Source organism: Verruconis gallopava (assembly GCF_000836295.1).
Source record: "Verruconis gallopava strain CBS 43764 unplaced genomic scaffold supercont1.7, whole genome shotgun sequence".
Classification (NCBI taxonomy): domain Eukaryota; kingdom Fungi; phylum Ascomycota; class Dothideomycetes; order Venturiales; family Sympoventuriaceae; genus Verruconis; species Verruconis gallopava.
The window spans coordinates 480655-493498 of record NW_015622143.1 but is presented as its reverse complement, the minus strand read 5'-3'; the positions used below and the strand labels follow the sequence as shown (position 1 = coordinate 493498).

Below are 12844 nucleotides of genomic sequence, written 5' to 3'. Positions count from 1 at the left end.
TTGCGTTCTCTGCTTGACCTGTCCTTCGTTGCACAGTCATATCTTGGCCTCTTCCCGCTCAACAGCGGTTTCACGGAGGTGGACCGACGAATAGCCCTTTCTCAATCCGATGCTGTCTGCTCCCTCACTGCCGTCTCCGCTGTGGTAGATCCGAAGATGAGGGCGACGGATGGCCAAAATTTCTCCCTGACCCCACAATCACCCGGTCTGATGGGCCGCATGGGCACCTGAGCCGGCGCCACAGCCATCGGCCACCTTTGCAGCGACCCAATGCGGGGCCTTCAGGGACAAAAGCCGCGGCGTGCGTGCATCGTCTTGGATATCAACTCCCAATGGATCACCCTCTGGAACTGCCTGCGGTGATGCCCGCCAGTAGTTGACAGCCTGTGCCCTTCATTTCGAAGCTGAACCTGCTGTGTATGCGCCCGCATGTTGGCCTGACGCTCCGAATAGGAGGAAACGCGTGGGACGAAACGTCAAATCTTACGATCAGGAGCGGCGGTTGAGGTGATCATCACCCCCTTTCCAGGGTCCAAGGCTAAAGAAGCCGCCGGCTGGAAGAGCGCGCTGCTGGAACTTGATGCACTGTCCTGCTTAGCACAACTGTCTCTTTTTGACCCCAATACCTGCCCAATCGTCTTCGAGCAATCTGTGATCCCAGAATTCACGGCCTTGCGGCTATGTAACACACATCGCTGCCTTTTGGCACTCCAGGGTGACCTGGTCTAGGTTTCCGGAGTTACGTGCACGTTGTCTTCAACGACGTCATCCATCTTCCCCCCCTCTTCAGCATAAACATGTCAGGCCGGGATACCTTCCATCCAAGTGCGCTGCGTCCTTCGCGAAACCGATTGAAGAGGCAAAGGATGCGAATGGTGGCATCTTAACTTCAGAACATTCGCGCCATGTCTGTCACGGCAATGGCCAAGTGCGCACTAGCGAGTAGGGGACTAGAACGATGGGCTACTTTCTGAATACGGTGAGCACCAAAGGGGCTCATTTACATTAAGAGCAATTATCTTTGGCATAGTCTCCATCCTTCGATACCCTGTCGCCTATGCCGGTACGTCAAACCTCAAGTTAGGAGCAGAGCTTGAAGGATGACGGTTGTCATGCCATCGGCTTCTTCCCTTAATTTCGTACAGCGAGAATGTCACAAAAGGCTTCCGAAAAGGCCATCTCTATCAATGATGGTTATGTCCTATGGCTGGATTGGTAAGAACCTGGGATGCCCTTTCTGTCTGAATTTATCTTTCGTAGTTTTGAAATTCCAGCGATGCTCCATTCTGTATTGAAGCCATGGACCTGATCGAACTATGAAGGGAGATGGTCTTGGGCTCACAGACTAACGCGGTGCTCTAGCCAATGTTGATTCAAATGGCAATATTTTCCAACATTAATTTGATATACAAGCATTCCATTTCTTAGATTTACATACAAACTGCAAAGGCAGATACTCGTTACAATACTATGATGAGATCTGCACTCCTTTTATGTTCGGAAACAAAAGGTGTTCTTGTCCCAAGCAATAGTTTTAAAACCAAGTACGTAGAGGCGAACCGGGTAGAAGCAATCAGACAAGACCCATTTATTGGTGACCAGTGCTCTCTCAAAACTCTCCTCATCCTTCGCTAATATATTTAAGTTGTCATCAAGAGGGAGAAATCACTGCTACACTAGCCAGGTGTAAAAGCCCCTTCCCTCCGGAGCAAAGAAATGCGTTCTAGATTGAGAAAACAAGATCTCCAATCTAGTCCTTCTTTGTCAACTATTGGTAGATCAAAACGGACTCTAGACGTGCTAGATGGTAAGAGGCAATCATGACCCGATTTTATAAATTTTTATGCTTTTTCTTATGTAAACAAACGCGACCACAAACTTTTGCAGACGTTCTTCAATCTCAAGGCTGAAGAGGCTCGCAAAAGCGCCTACCGAGTGTGTTCGCAAGCAGAGACCATTCGTCGCTGCAATTCGGAATGACTGTGTTGAAACCTGTGACGCCTAAACCGATAGACGATCCTCTGGCCGTTCAAAGCTGCGACTCGGTGCGAACTAAACGGAAACACAAAACCCACCAAACCAGCCGAATCCGCGGCTCAGCCCTAGCACTGCACCCACTAGATCTGGGCTAACTTATTCGTTTCCCCGAATATTCGGCCTCAAGAGAAACAAGAAAAAAAAAAGGAAAAAGAATAAAAAAACGGCAGATCTCACACTTCCGGTTATGCACTTAGTCGAAGCAAGTATGTCAGCGTCGCGATCCTCTTCCGACCTGGCAGCCAGCCGGATACCAGGCCTGCCGTCATCCTTCTACTACATACCCAATTTTATAAGCCCAAGCGAAGAGCAGTACATACTCCAGAAGGCTGGTATATGCCATGCTCGATGATTCAGCTGGCCCTTCCACTGACGCCACAATAGATCCCTGCGAATAGATGGGTGCAGCTCTCTAAGCGTAGGCTGCAAGCTCACCCTTCAGCGCTCGCCGCAAACAATACCCTCATATCCGCGCCGCTCCCTGAATGGCTGACAAGCTATCCACCCATTCGTGAACGCTTTAAGGGCCTTGCAATCTTTGAAGGCACAAAACATAACGAGGCGAATCATGTCCTTATCAATGAATACCATCCAGGCGAGGGCATCATGCCTCATGAAGATGGCGCCGCGTATTCACCAGTTGTGGCTACAATTAGTTTGGGAGCACCTATCGTACTTGATATATACGAGAAGCGCGTTGGTGATGAGGTTGAAGAGCAGAGAGAGGTGAAATATAGGATCCTGCAAGAGCCGGGCTCGTTACTGGTCACGAAGGGAGAGGCGTACACAAGTTTGTTGCATGGCATTTCTCCCATTACTCGAGACGATAACCTCTCGGCAGATAGGATAGCTAATTGGGAATTGTTGGGGAACAAGAAAACATTCGAGCTTAGTGGTGGCGTAAGCGAGAGAAGTACTAGGATAAGCCTCACATATAGAGATGTACTCAAAGTTAGCAAAGTTGGACTTGGTATATTGAGCAGAAGATGATCAACCGGAAATCATTCAGGCGAGCATATAGTTAAGCATAAACACCTCTGACATGTCATGATATGAATTGCTATTTGCGACTGCGATTATTGGAGCTGAACAGGAATCAGAGAGCAGTCGAGAGGGAAAGTCTAGAAATTTTTCATGCAACCATGCCATTTTCATGCGCCTTGGCGCCGTGTCTATGTGCGCTCCCGCAGGACTACAGCACAAATGCAATTTTCGCAGCTATGACCATAGATAGCGCCACTAATGTCAAAGCTCCACGGCTACTGATACAAACTAGTACTCGGCAGCACCACTCTGTGGAAACTCGAAGTTGACACCCTTGCCCGTCAATCGCTTGTAGACCTCAGAGTATGTGTCGAGTCTGTAGTCGACACCACCCCTCTCCTTTTCATCAAGCACGATTTTAAGTACCTTCTCGCCGTTCTCCTTGGTTCGCAGACGCTTGCCGACAATCTCAACCGGGTAGACGAGATCGTGTAGAATAGCGTCGTGAACAGCGGTAAGAGTACGTGATCGGGGCCGCTTCTGCTTTTGCAAGTTGCGCGAGCGGTTTGAGCGCTTCGGTCGGGGGAGAATGCGGCGAGAGGCAATGATGAGAACATGGCGATCAGAGAACTTCTTCTCAAGTTCGCGAGTGAGACTGGAGATAATCAGTATTTCAAATGAAACGCATATTGCAAGGAGCTCACATACCGCTGCTGCACCTTGTGCCAGCCTGGGAGCAAGGGGACCGGAACAAAGATGACGATAGCCTTGCGACCATGTCCGACCTCAATCTGTAGGAGTCCTGGTGTCAGCAAAATCATTTGCCGCCCAGTGCCCAAACGCCTCCTCAATCAGATTGTAGCAGATATCATCACGCATATGTACGCACACACGTACGCACAAAATATCATCCAGTTGAGCCAGTGGAGGCTATCCCAGTGATGTGTGCCAAATCCATACATGGAGATATGTGATACAATCCTAGTGCCGCACATGATCTTATCTTACCTCGCGAGCAGACACGAATTGGAGAGGACGCAACGCAGACTTCATGTCCGGGATGTTCGTCTCGAGATCGTACAGGGCATTTGCGATTGAGGTCTCGATCTCGGAAGGCGATTGCCTCGAGGGGCTGTTTGGCGCGATCTTGTTGAGTGCAGCCGACGACATCTTTGCGGTATTGATGGTACGGAGATGTAGTCGAAAAATGAAGTCGAAAAAGTTCGGGCACAAGATATCGATTTGTGGGGGACCGTGCGTAAAATCACGTGATCAATATCACAGCTCTGAACGAGTAGGCACTAGGCATTTGCGTGTCTTAGATTTTCTAATTAAACACATGGAAACCGTCTGAGGTTTTGAACTTGCGCCCAAAATATTTGTATTCAAGCATTCATACATTCATTAAGTGTCATATGTGTCTATAAACTCTTGGCTCTATCAAGGGCCTCATGGAACTGCTCGATCCTGTGAACAAGGATGGCTTTCTCCTCATCAAGACTCTCCACATTGATTTGTAACTCCGTCCACGTGGTTCCTCTTCTCACTTCGTGTCGCCCATGACTATGTCTCCATTTGCTCCTCAAATCTTCTTGCAATTTCTGCGCACAAAAAGCCTTCAGTTCCACCGTTCTGGAATCAGCGCTGGGATGATTGCCGTCATAGATAGGAGGGAACGCGTCACCCATCCCAAGAACGCTTTTGGCTGCATATAGAGAGAAATCTTTGAAGTAGTTAAGTGCCATTATTCCAGCTGCAACTCGCCCTCTTCGTCTCTGAATATAGTCCAAGGAGGGAATGCATACAGTTGCAACTTCAAACATGAGGCTAAGTGTTGCCAGTATATATGGTTTCCAAGAGTTTTCCGCAGAAAATTCGAGAGCAGAAGCAGCCTTTGTCATAGATGATGTGATGCTAATAATGGTACTCGTTGCAGCTTGAGCGCTACTTGTGTTGAGAGCACTAAATTTAAAGATAGCGTCTTTGAGCAAGGACTTGCACGCGTTAAGAAACGGCCTTGCTAAAATCCACATTGAAGAGTCACTCAGAGAACCTTCAATGTAAACTGGGAAGATGATCCGGAGCATTATTGAACTGAGATATGTCTGGCTGTGTTCAGATTCGAGGAAATCGTCCATAGCCGTCAAAAGTTGTCTTGTTAGGTACTCTTGCTGGTTGTCGATGGCAGCCCGTTCCGACACATTCTGAACAAACATGATTAATTGTTTGATTCCCTTTGTGTCATTAAGCTTCTGTTCATAGCTTTTTAGCCTGCCAACAAGATAGGTTGGGTCCTTCGATGGTAAGGGGAAGGCTGCAGAGTCGGTGAAGTACTTGTCCACTGGGCAAATATCACCTGTGTACTGCTGCATGAACTCAATCATGGTCTGTACAAATGTTACGTATGATCCAATGATCGATTCGCCTTGCCTTAGATCCTCGTAATTTCTTCTCATCTGAAGCATGACCTGACTGAGCAGAGACGAGTACTCAGCACGCAGTCCTCGTATTGATCCGGGTTCTGACTGCAATTTCCGCTGGTACTCATCACGCATATTCGATAACACGCTAGATAGTAGAGCCAGTCGCCGTTCACGTAGCTCTACCGAAGAGATTGCATACGCGTCGCTAGTTGAAACTCGGGTAAATGGTAAGTTTTTGAGCAGAGGACTGTCAGAAAAGACGTTGAGGAGATCGGCTGTGAGTAAGTGCTGAAACTTGAGTTGAACCTCTCGATCAACCAAAGAGCACATCCAGGTTGTTAAAAATCGCTCATGATGCTGCCTAATTGCAGATGGATCGTGTTTCAGTAGACAGGATAGAAAGTAAGGTGAATATTTGCGACGTTGGCATGTATCCCGTAGCTGCGACCACGAATGTCTCCCATAATCGCCAAGGAAAGTTTCAAGCGTCGCGCGTTTTCTTCGTACCATAATAATCCCAAGTCGGGCCCATTGCTCTACCATCTTGGTCAAGAGTTCCTCATCAGGCACTACTTCAGATCCAAAGATATTGGAAAGCAGTGTGCTTGCTTGTTCAAGCAGATAATCAAGAATCTGCTCTGCTGGACTTTTACCAAGGGGAACATCATCTTCTTCTGGCCATTCGCCGTAGTCTTGACTTTCCTGATCTGTGGTTTGGCTCGTTGATGCAAGATTCTGACGGTCTGTAAGATCCATGAATGCTTCGAACATGGCCAGCAACTCTAGGAAGAACTTGTTTATTTTTTTACTCTTGGCATCGAACATGCCGAGCACGATTGGTATATTCGAATCGCGGAGTAACGACCATGCTGCAGGCACGTTCACAGCAGATTTCAAAGCCACTCTCATTCCAGCTATTGCTTCAGTCAAGGCCGAAATAATGCCATTTTGATTGCGCGAGATCATCATGTCCAGACTTTCAGCAGACATGATTTTGTTGCCCCTTATTCTCTCCGTCTCGTATTGAGCCTCAAGTTCGGACCTAGCATGGCGATAAGTCAAGACATTTTGCTCAAGCACATCTCTAAGCCACTTTGAAAAAGGACCGACATTCTGTACAGGCTCGTCCGTGGAGAGTTGAAAACTTGCAAGATTCGACCAACTCTTGATGTTGATGCGACAAGCTTCTAAATGTGACGTAGAATGGTCCACCAAGTTCTGAATGAGGTCAATGCGTGGACGATATCCAACTGGAGAGGCCCAGTACAAAGTGGCCAGAAGGTCGTGTTGGTTTCGAAGTGCGTCGAGATCCTCTGTCCGCAGTTCTTTGTCTTTGTCAAGTGTTCGATTGTGATTTGGAATCCATCGCCACAATATGCTACGTAACTTGGTGTCGACATACACTCTACGCATGTTTTGCAGTCCTACAGCCGTAATCTTAAGGAAAATGTGGAAAGACTTTTCGTCCTCGTTAGCATTCAACAAAGGTGCCCTTGCAAGTTGCTCCAGGAATGGAGCTGAGCCAAGCCGGTCTTCTCTCACAAGCGACATGTATTCGCGCTTCGCAAAGAAGTCGAAGATGACCCCAAGAATGCTTTCACATCTCCTCCAAGCCCAAGCTTGAATTAAATCATGACAGCGCAGAAATAAGACCCGTACGTAATCATTAATCGTAGTTCCTGGTAACGATGTCGAAGCATGGTACAATGCGAGAGTTCTTGACAGCAACTTTTTCACGCCATCCCAATTGTCGTACGCAATCTGGAAGCGGCGTCCGGGTCTATGTATGCCGTCTATGTCGATCTCGAACGTTGGCAAGAGCATAAATATGCTAAGCCATCCCACTTCCAGAGACCCGGTGTAAACTGTCAAATCTACAGATTCAAGCACCTTCGTGTTGAAAACTTTCCAAAAGGCCAATTCAGGAATATCGATAGCTTCAAATGTATGGACGAGAACGACCAGTGCCTCGATCGAAGCTTCCTCGTCTCTGATGCCCGATTCTCTGTAGAAATGTCGTTGATTTTTCTCATAGAAAGCTCGGATTTCCTCCAGACCACGTTCTTGGAGATAAGAAATGATGGTTCCTCCTTGACGCTGCAATAAGTTGAGGAAGCGGCGTTTCTCTTCTGAAGAAATCTCGGCATCCCTCACAATTATCAGTATTTGGGCAGTGACTATACAGAGGCGTACAATAAATCGAAGCAGAGCCCGAGAATAGCTGTTATTTTTCGAGATAAAGTGCTCCTCCATGAGCATCTGCAACTCTTCGAGCTCGTTTAAGTAAGCATATCCGCAGGCGGAACGATCGACAGGGTCAGTAAATGAGAGCCATTCGCTATTTGCAATGAGTAAACCCTCAATACTTCGAATAGAGGCATCAAACCCGGTCAAACTCAGGTCCTGCGGAGTGTGTTGAGAAACAGACTGCAGCTCAGTAGTTAAAGAAGCTTTAGTCTCTTCGAAAATCGTGCGCACGTTCCTGGAAAGCTCTTCATTCCAGGAGCCCCAATAGAAGTGTTTACCAGCGAGAATAACTTTATGAGACTCGAAGCGATCATTCGAATTATGTAGGCGACAGCTCAGTGCCTTCTTGAAATTACCGCTGCCAATGAAGGTGGAGGCGTGGAAGTAAGTGCCAGAAGGAAGAGGAAGAACATCGAAATTGCGTCCATATGGCATACCCCAAGGATTCAGATCGTGCAATACTTCTCTGCCGCATTTCGCTATCTGATGGCTGGGCGACCGGCGGGGGACAGGGAGGACATATTCATCTGGCTGTCGATATGCAGCAGTATCAATATCGAGTCGATTTGGATTCATTTTGCGTAATCTCCTATGTCGGACAGGACGCGGTTGAGAGGAAGAACGAGCAGTAAGGCCACTATCTGCCAATGGCTCAGCACTGTCCTGGGCTCGTCTTGCAAGCTTTGATTCCAACTCGGCCAACGTTCGGGGGAGTAGTTGAAGAGCTGGCTTTTCGGCAGAACTGTAGGCCCGATCTTTTTGGTAGACATTGCGCTGAAATCGTAACCGATCCTGTACAAGAGTCATAGTATGTTCCTCAGCTTCTAGTTGGCCAGTATGGATATGTGGAGGCTTTTGTCTGACGGGACGCTTCGAAATTTGAATTTGACGCTTGTTTTTTTTTTGACCCGTTTCCTTCTGTGTAGGGAGTCCATCCATCGATTCACTCAGGACTTCAGATTTTCGAACGGTCCTCGAAATTGGAATGAAAGGACTCGCTTCTGTTAGCGATAAACTTTTGATAGAGTTCGGATCTCGTTCAGTAAGAGGCGGTCGTTTACGTAAAGACGTTGATAGAGAATGCGTTCTTTGCTTGAGCCTACCAGACAGCCAATCTGAAAGAACTGATTGTGCATCGCATGTATCCTCTCGAGTTTGAAGCCGGATGAGCTTCTTGACAGGCCTCTCTCTGGCCTGATCAGGATACTTCTTGGCTTGACGGCGAGCGATTTTTAGAAACGTAGGGATGTTTGCTGCCGTCTCCGTACTGGATGGTATCACGTCGAGAACGCTGAGTTTCGGCGGCTTGAAACGTGTAGTTGATTTGGTTCGCTTTTTAATTACTTTTCTGCTTGCTGACTGCATGCCGCTGCGCTTTGAAGCTTGATCAAAAGCATCTAGAAGGCTAATTTGGCGACTTCGGATAGTTCCCAGCTTCTTCCTCTTCCTGTGAGGTTCTGAGACCAACATAAAGTCGATGGTATTCTCCTCCATGTCATCGCTTGGGTCATCATTCGGAAAAAAAGACGATAACTCAGGATGGGGTGTGGTCGTAGACTTCTGATAACGTTCCTCAAGCTGTCTCGGTCTGGGCGTAATTATTTCGTCTTCCAACTCATCGTCTGCAGATACCTCCAGCGTATCTCTTGCTGAGCGACTGAAGTTTGATGGCTTGAGTCTTCTTCGTGCCAAGCCTGGTTGCTGAGCTGAAGAGCGAAAGTCTTGCTGGCGACGCTTCCCTGGTCTGCGAGTAGGCATTTTCTCTTGTGCCTTCACATCCAGCTTCAGCCAGGATGCCGGAAGAACACCTTTGATTCGCTGTCGTATTACTTTAAGCTCTCCATTCTCCATTTCCGTTTCAGATGGCATGTCGGAACTCCTAGATGATACGTCGCTGCAGCTTTGTTCCTCTTCAGAGTCTGATTTTGCTCCTGACATATTACCTATATGTGTTGCAGCCGAGATATGAGGAGCTGGGCTAGTCTCTATACTGGCATCATCACGACTCCCACGTCGCACCACCGCTTGGCTGGGTGAAGCTATTGGCGTGGGTGGCTTCAGCTCAGAGAAGCCTACTGGAAGGCGAAAACCGCCACGTCCTACAGCGTATAATAGTTCTTGTGACGCTTCAGAAAGAGACCTTGTGGATAGAGGGGTTTCAACATCTGGAGAATGCACAAACATTGTATGCCGATTTTCTACCGATGATGCGCGAGTTTGGGCACTCGCATCTTGACCCTTCATATCACTTGTTTCACTCTGCAGTTTTCGTCTCTTCCGGCCATTATACGTAGCTGGTGGTTGACTCTTTTGTTTGAGAATCTCGTCAAGCGCAGGCAACGGGCTATGTCGACGCCTTTGAGAATTAGACGTTGTTTTATGCACTTCAGCTTGTCGTCGGCGTTGTTGCGTAGGACCAGGGCGAATTTCGCTGGATCGAAGACGGGTCTGAGGTAGACATGGCGGTGGAGAGCTTCGAAAAGTAGACTGCGAGTCTTCCTCGCTGTCGCTTTGACTGGCATCAACTTGCTGATACGCTTGCCGTGCGAGTGACGGTTGTCTGACTCTCGTAGGTCGAATGCCTCTTTCTTGCATGTCCTTTACATATTGCCCATCCAAGATCAAGTAAGGATGCATCTGGATCGCAGTCCTTCGACGAAAATTCCTCTGCGGTCCAGCCCATTGACTGCGGCATGAGTCAGATCTTGTTGAGTCGCCCTCTTGTATCCCCGAGAGAATATCAGAGTTGTTGAAACTAGGCGAGTGTGGTAATGAGCTGGGCGAGCCGCCAGATCCTTCATGAGTGTGAAGTGTGAAGTCTTGAATTCGTCCGCCACAAATGATGTCCTCGGCGTCGGGCAACACAGAACTGAGAGGAGAAGATTCAGAATCATCCTCCCTGATGTACGTTCGCTGGCTATTTGAGACATCGCCGGTCTTGTCAAGTGAAAAAAGGTTTTCGACGTGTTCGATTGGTTGGAATCCATCCTCTGAGTTGTTAATCCCGTGCTTTTCATCGCCATCTCCTACACCACTCAACTCTGGCCGCGATGTCTGACTATTGTTACTCGCACATAGCAACTCCCTTCGGACGCTCGAAGGACTCGTCTGTCCATTTCTATCGACCAAGACACCAAAGTCGAACTGGCGCGGTCTTTCCTGCTCTTGACTCTCTACACTTCCGTCATCTTCATCATCTGAGTCCAGTACAAACCCGCGGCTCCGCCATGACTTCATCACGATTTTGTGTCATGTCCTGTAGATATGCGATTGAAATCCATATGTTTGGTGGTGGTGACTTTGAGCTTACCGAGAATCATGCAAGTCGCGACGCGTCAAATCAGAAGCTCGATGATGACGCGTATCACGTGCTACCAACCTAGTAATCATCCTAAGCTATCTTTGAGAAAATCCAGTGAAGCAAATTCATCGATCCATCTTTAATCAAACATTCGCTTATTCATCATGGCATCTCGAAGCCTTCTTCCGCTTGCTTTGGTTACAGTCTGTGGGATCGCCACCAGTACGTGTCTCCTGATTCTTTGACCAAAAATCTTATGCGCTTATAATGCGAATAGGTTATTACACTTTTGGTCCAATACTACAAAATCAGCAAGCAGAACGAGACAGGAGAGAGCTCCAGTCGAGAAAGTATGTGCTTCTTCATCTTCAATTGCCCATCTAATAAAATGAACAGTATGCAGTCTCAGACAATCAACGTAGCTGAACAATCAGTGCTACATAAGAACATCTTGCCTCAGGAATCAACCCAGAAACCATTGAATTCCTCATCAAATACACATTCCGATTCAGCTTGAAAGCCTGCGAACACTTTCGACCAGTTTTGTTGCGGAAAGTAACGCTTCATTTCACTGGATCGTCGAATTTCTTCTTTATTTCCTAGATTCGTTGTTCAGATTTGCTACCTCTCAACAACAAAAAGGTGATCATTTGGGCATATGTCTCATCGTAACACACGCTCGGCATGATACACATTTCCGTTGCTCCTATTCTATGCCTTAACCATCTCGCCGACAATATACGGAATAGCAGCATATGGCTGAAGGCGATTTATTTTAACCTCCTTCCATCCATCTGGACCTGCAACCTTTCTTAATATTCCTTCCGTGTCTCGATCTAAACAACAACCTCCCAGCCAAAAGCTCCACCCTGCCAACATGTATATTCGCTGCATGATAGCACCAAAGACATCCCCGCCATTTGGCCACGTCTGTTGGACATGTTCGCAAAGCAAAAGACGCCCACCTGGTTTGAGCAAACGATAGAGACAAGCTGCGGTCTCCTCTTGACTAGGGACTCCACAAAGCGCTCTTAAGGACACGATTGTATCGAAGACATCTTCTCCACCTTGGCTACTTATGTCTAGAAGACCATCCTTTGCCAAAGCAGGAATGAGACTTTGCGGTTCTGCACCAGCGGCAAGAATTTTGTATTTGTCACCAAGCAAGTTGCTGTCTGCTGCGCGTTTGAGCTCCGCGTGCATGTCAATGGCTGGTTCTGCAGCATAAATGGTTTTGATTTTAGATGGGGTGAAGAGGTGAAGCTGAGTACCCGTGCCGGGGCCGATATCTAGAACGACCCCGCTTGCGGTCGCAACCAATTCAACAGTGCCTCCTGGCATTTCTTCGGACATGGCTTGTCCATACCCCGCCCATAATTTGGCGAATGCTTTATGACGAAATTTTCCAAAATCTGTGAGGAACAGAAAGGGAGACTTTATCAATGTGTCAAGAAAGACTGTATGCTATCAGTGGATGAATTGCGACGCAAGTGTGGCTAATTTCGTGTTTGATTTCTGTAGACATCATTTAGTTGGTGTAGAGAGTTCCACTTACAGTAGATTCCAATAAATATAAGTGATCCAGGCCGGAAGTATGAAGCTATCCGGGTCTGTAAATCCGGTGCTTGAACATGATCATAGATCGACCTGGAGGACATGTTCAATTCGAAATATTGATTAGATAGAGATATTTATAAATGCGAACGCGAATGAGAAGAAAGCTAGGAACGTAGGTTTGATATACTGCTAGAAGGATTCACTAAGGGCAAAAAGAGCCGCGTGATCTTGAGAATCGCGGTATGAAAGTGGAGAACCGGAGAAAAGCGGCGGATTCTGACTGGTTCTGAGTCCA

At 47.5% G+C, this 12844-nt stretch overlaps 4 protein-coding genes across 5 annotated transcripts; 1 reads left to right on the top strand and 3 right to left on the bottom strand.

Moving 5' to 3' along the window:
- The first annotated feature begins 1864 nt into the window (after positions 1 to 1864).
- PV09_02819 lies at positions 1865 to 3152 on the top strand. 2 transcript variants are annotated; one of them, XM_016355921.1, is made up of 2 exons: positions 1865 to 2243; positions 2422 to 3152. In XM_016355921.1, exon 2 carries the CDS (start codon positions 2644 to 2646, stop codon positions 3025 to 3027), a length of 384 nt encoding a protein of 127 aa, XP_016216227.1. In that variant the 5' UTR covers positions 1865 to 2243; positions 2422 to 2643; the 3' UTR covers positions 3028 to 3152. The 2 variants fall into 2 exon arrangements, with proteins under 2 accessions (XP_016216227.1, XP_016216226.1); XM_016355920.1 differs by having other exon boundaries at positions 1865 to 2369.
- On the bottom strand, positions 2993 to 4218 carry PV09_02818 (40S ribosomal protein S7). The gene is made up of 3 exons (XM_016355919.1): positions 4030 to 4218; positions 3730 to 3812; positions 2993 to 3676 (listed from the first exon to the last, which is right to left on the bottom strand). The coding sequence occupies exons 1-3, from the start codon at positions 4189 to 4191 to the stop codon at positions 3310 to 3312; spliced, it is 612 nt and encodes a 203-aa protein (XP_016216225.1). The 5' UTR covers positions 4192 to 4218; the 3' UTR covers positions 2993 to 3309.
- Positions 4219 to 4415: 197 nt separating this feature from the next.
- PV09_02817 (uncharacterized protein) lies at positions 4416 to 10981 on the bottom strand. Its single transcript, XM_016355918.1, has one exon. It carries the CDS (start codon positions 10926 to 10928, stop codon positions 4443 to 4445), a length of 6486 nt encoding a protein of 2161 aa, XP_016216224.1. The 5' UTR covers positions 10929 to 10981; the 3' UTR covers positions 4416 to 4442.
- A 577-nt stretch (positions 10982 to 11558) lies between these two features.
- Positions 11559 to 12730, bottom strand: PV09_02816 (uncharacterized protein). Its single transcript, XM_016355917.1, has 2 exons — positions 12548 to 12730; positions 11559 to 12449 (listed from the first exon to the last, which is right to left on the bottom strand). Exons 1-2 carry the CDS (start codon positions 12648 to 12650, stop codon positions 11704 to 11706), a joined length of 849 nt encoding a protein of 282 aa, XP_016216223.1. The 5' UTR covers positions 12651 to 12730; the 3' UTR covers positions 11559 to 11703.
- Positions 12731 to 12844: the final 114 nt, after the last annotated feature.

Bases quoted from the DNA above. Each gene is read 5' to 3' on its own strand.
- PV09_02819 (XM_016355921.1), top strand. From the start codon at position 2,644: ATGCCTCATGAAGATGGCGCCGCGTATTCACCAGTTGTGGCTACAATT.
- PV09_02818 (XM_016355919.1), bottom strand. From the start codon at position 4,191: ATGTCGTCGGCTGCACTCAACAAGATCGCGCCAAACAGCCCCTCGAGG. The intron at 3,813-4,029 runs GTAAGATAAGAT...GGACTCCTACAG, and splicing joins AATTCGTGTCTGCTCGCGAG to ATTGAGGTCGGACATGGTCG. The intron at 3,677-3,729 runs GTATGTGAGCTC...GATTATCTCCAG, and splicing joins TGGCACAAGGTGCAGCAGCG to TCTCACTCGCGAACTTGAGA.
- PV09_02817 (XM_016355918.1), bottom strand. From the start codon at position 10,928: ATGAAGTCATGGCGGAGCCGCGGGTTTGTACTGGACTCAGATGATGAA.
- PV09_02816 (XM_016355917.1), bottom strand. From the start codon at position 12,650: ATGTCCTCCAGGTCGATCTATGATCATGTTCAAGCACCGGATTTACAG. The intron at 12,450-12,547 runs GTAAGTGGAACT...GATAGCATACAG, and splicing joins TATATTTATTGGAATCTACT to TCTTTCTTGACACATTGATA.